Source organism: Mesitornis unicolor, unplaced genomic scaffold (genome assembly GCF_000695765.1).
Source record: "Mesitornis unicolor isolate BGI_N332 unplaced genomic scaffold, ASM69576v1 scaffold24229, whole genome shotgun sequence".
Classification (NCBI taxonomy): domain Eukaryota; kingdom Metazoa; phylum Chordata; class Aves; order Mesitornithiformes; family Mesitornithidae; genus Mesitornis; species Mesitornis unicolor.
Genome location: NW_010206868.1, coordinates 30,109 through 31,488, shown reverse-complemented (window position 1 = coordinate 31,488; position 1,380 = coordinate 30,109). Strand labels below are relative to the sequence as shown.

Sequence of the window (1,380 nt, the reverse complement as noted above, 5' to 3'; positions counted from 1 at the left end):
TGGATTTACCCTTCCCCATGGCAGAGGGAGAGATGTTGGCAGTCAGGACATCTTTAACCCTTTACTTGTGCACCCCCCAAGCCTCCTGGATCCTCCTCCCAGTGCCCGCTGGTGCCCTGGGTGAGTTGTTTTAGATCTGCAGGACCCAGAGCTGAAGCCCTCCCTGCTGGGGTGGGATGCTCAGCACCATGTTTTGGAGGTGGGATGAGCTCTCCCCCTTCCCTACTGCATCCCACCCAAACTGGGGAGGGTTGGTGAATATGGATGGGGGGGTGGCTGTGGTGGGAACAGTGCTGGGACCTGTCCCACCCTGGAGAGCCAAGAAGAGGGAGCATTTTGGGATGAACGGCCCCTGCCCACCCGCGTGGGCTGCTGTTGGAGCGCCCTTATTGCACTATTGCAGAAGCCAAGTCGAGCTGTCAAGCTGCATTAAAAGGGGAGTGGAGGCCTCCCCGGGAAGGGGGAGCTGAGTCCTGAGGATGAGGAGGGGCCGGGTTAGATCTCGATGATGGTGGCGCGCCGCAGGCACAGCGGGGCGTCGGGGGGCACCGCGTTTCGCTTGATCTCGTTCCCGTCGAGCCGCAGGACCTGGAGCCTGGAGTAGTTCATGACATCCACCACGGCACAGAAGCTGCTGATGGAGAACTCTGCAGGGAGAGAGGAGATGCAGAGATGAGCACCAGGACCTTCCCAATGTGCCTGATCTTTGTGAGGAATGTCCAGGTGGGATGCTCCGGAGGTGGATCTGAGGGTACTGACCTCTGGGAGCTGGTTTATGTTAAGGTGGGCAGGAAAAACAGTGAAAACATCCCCAAATCACCAATTATTCCTGCAAATCTGGACCTGACAGCCTGCTTTCTTAAGCTAGCAGCGTGACTGATGCATTTGGCTGTGCTTTGAAGGAGCCCAGGGGTTTGTGCCCATTCCAGGGTCTGGATGGGTGGGAGCCCAGCCTGGAAAAAGCGTCCATAGGGAAAAAGCCGGGTGGAGTCAGATGGAAATAATTCCTTTTTCTTGGGAATTGCCGTTGCAGCTGCTTTTGTGAGGCTTCATACACTGCAGCCTCCAGCCCCTGACTCCCCCCCCGCCCCCCACCCCCTGCCTCCCCCCGGCCACTGTGGGACCACCAAGGCAGCATCTCCAAGTGGGAGGACATCCCTATCCCTGTCCCTATCCCGCGTCCCCCTTTCCATCCATCTGCCAGCCCCAGGCAGGGAAACTCCGGCTGGGTTTGGAGAGAAGAAACGGAACAGACTCCAACAAAAATGCAGTGCAGGGTGTGGGAGAGAAGCGGCCGGCTAGAGGGCAGCAAAACTCCAGGCTGGGATGCTGCTGCGGGAGGCAGCGGGGCGCTGGGGGACCCCTGCACCCCCAGGCTGG

At 59.3% G+C, this 1,380-nt stretch overlaps 1 protein-coding gene across 1 annotated transcript in view; it reads right to left on the bottom strand.

Annotated features, from left to right (window-relative positions):
• Window positions 1–282: 282 nt before the first annotated feature.
• FMOD (fibromodulin) overlaps window positions 283–1,380 on the bottom strand; it is a 5,683-nt gene continuing 4,585 nt past the window's right edge. The window contains exon 3 of the mRNA XM_010191940.1: window positions 283–647. Coding sequence (XP_010190242.1) covers window positions 496–647 — 152 coding nt within the window. The 3' untranslated portion in view covers window positions 283–495. The remainder of the gene's footprint in view (window positions 648–1,380) is intronic.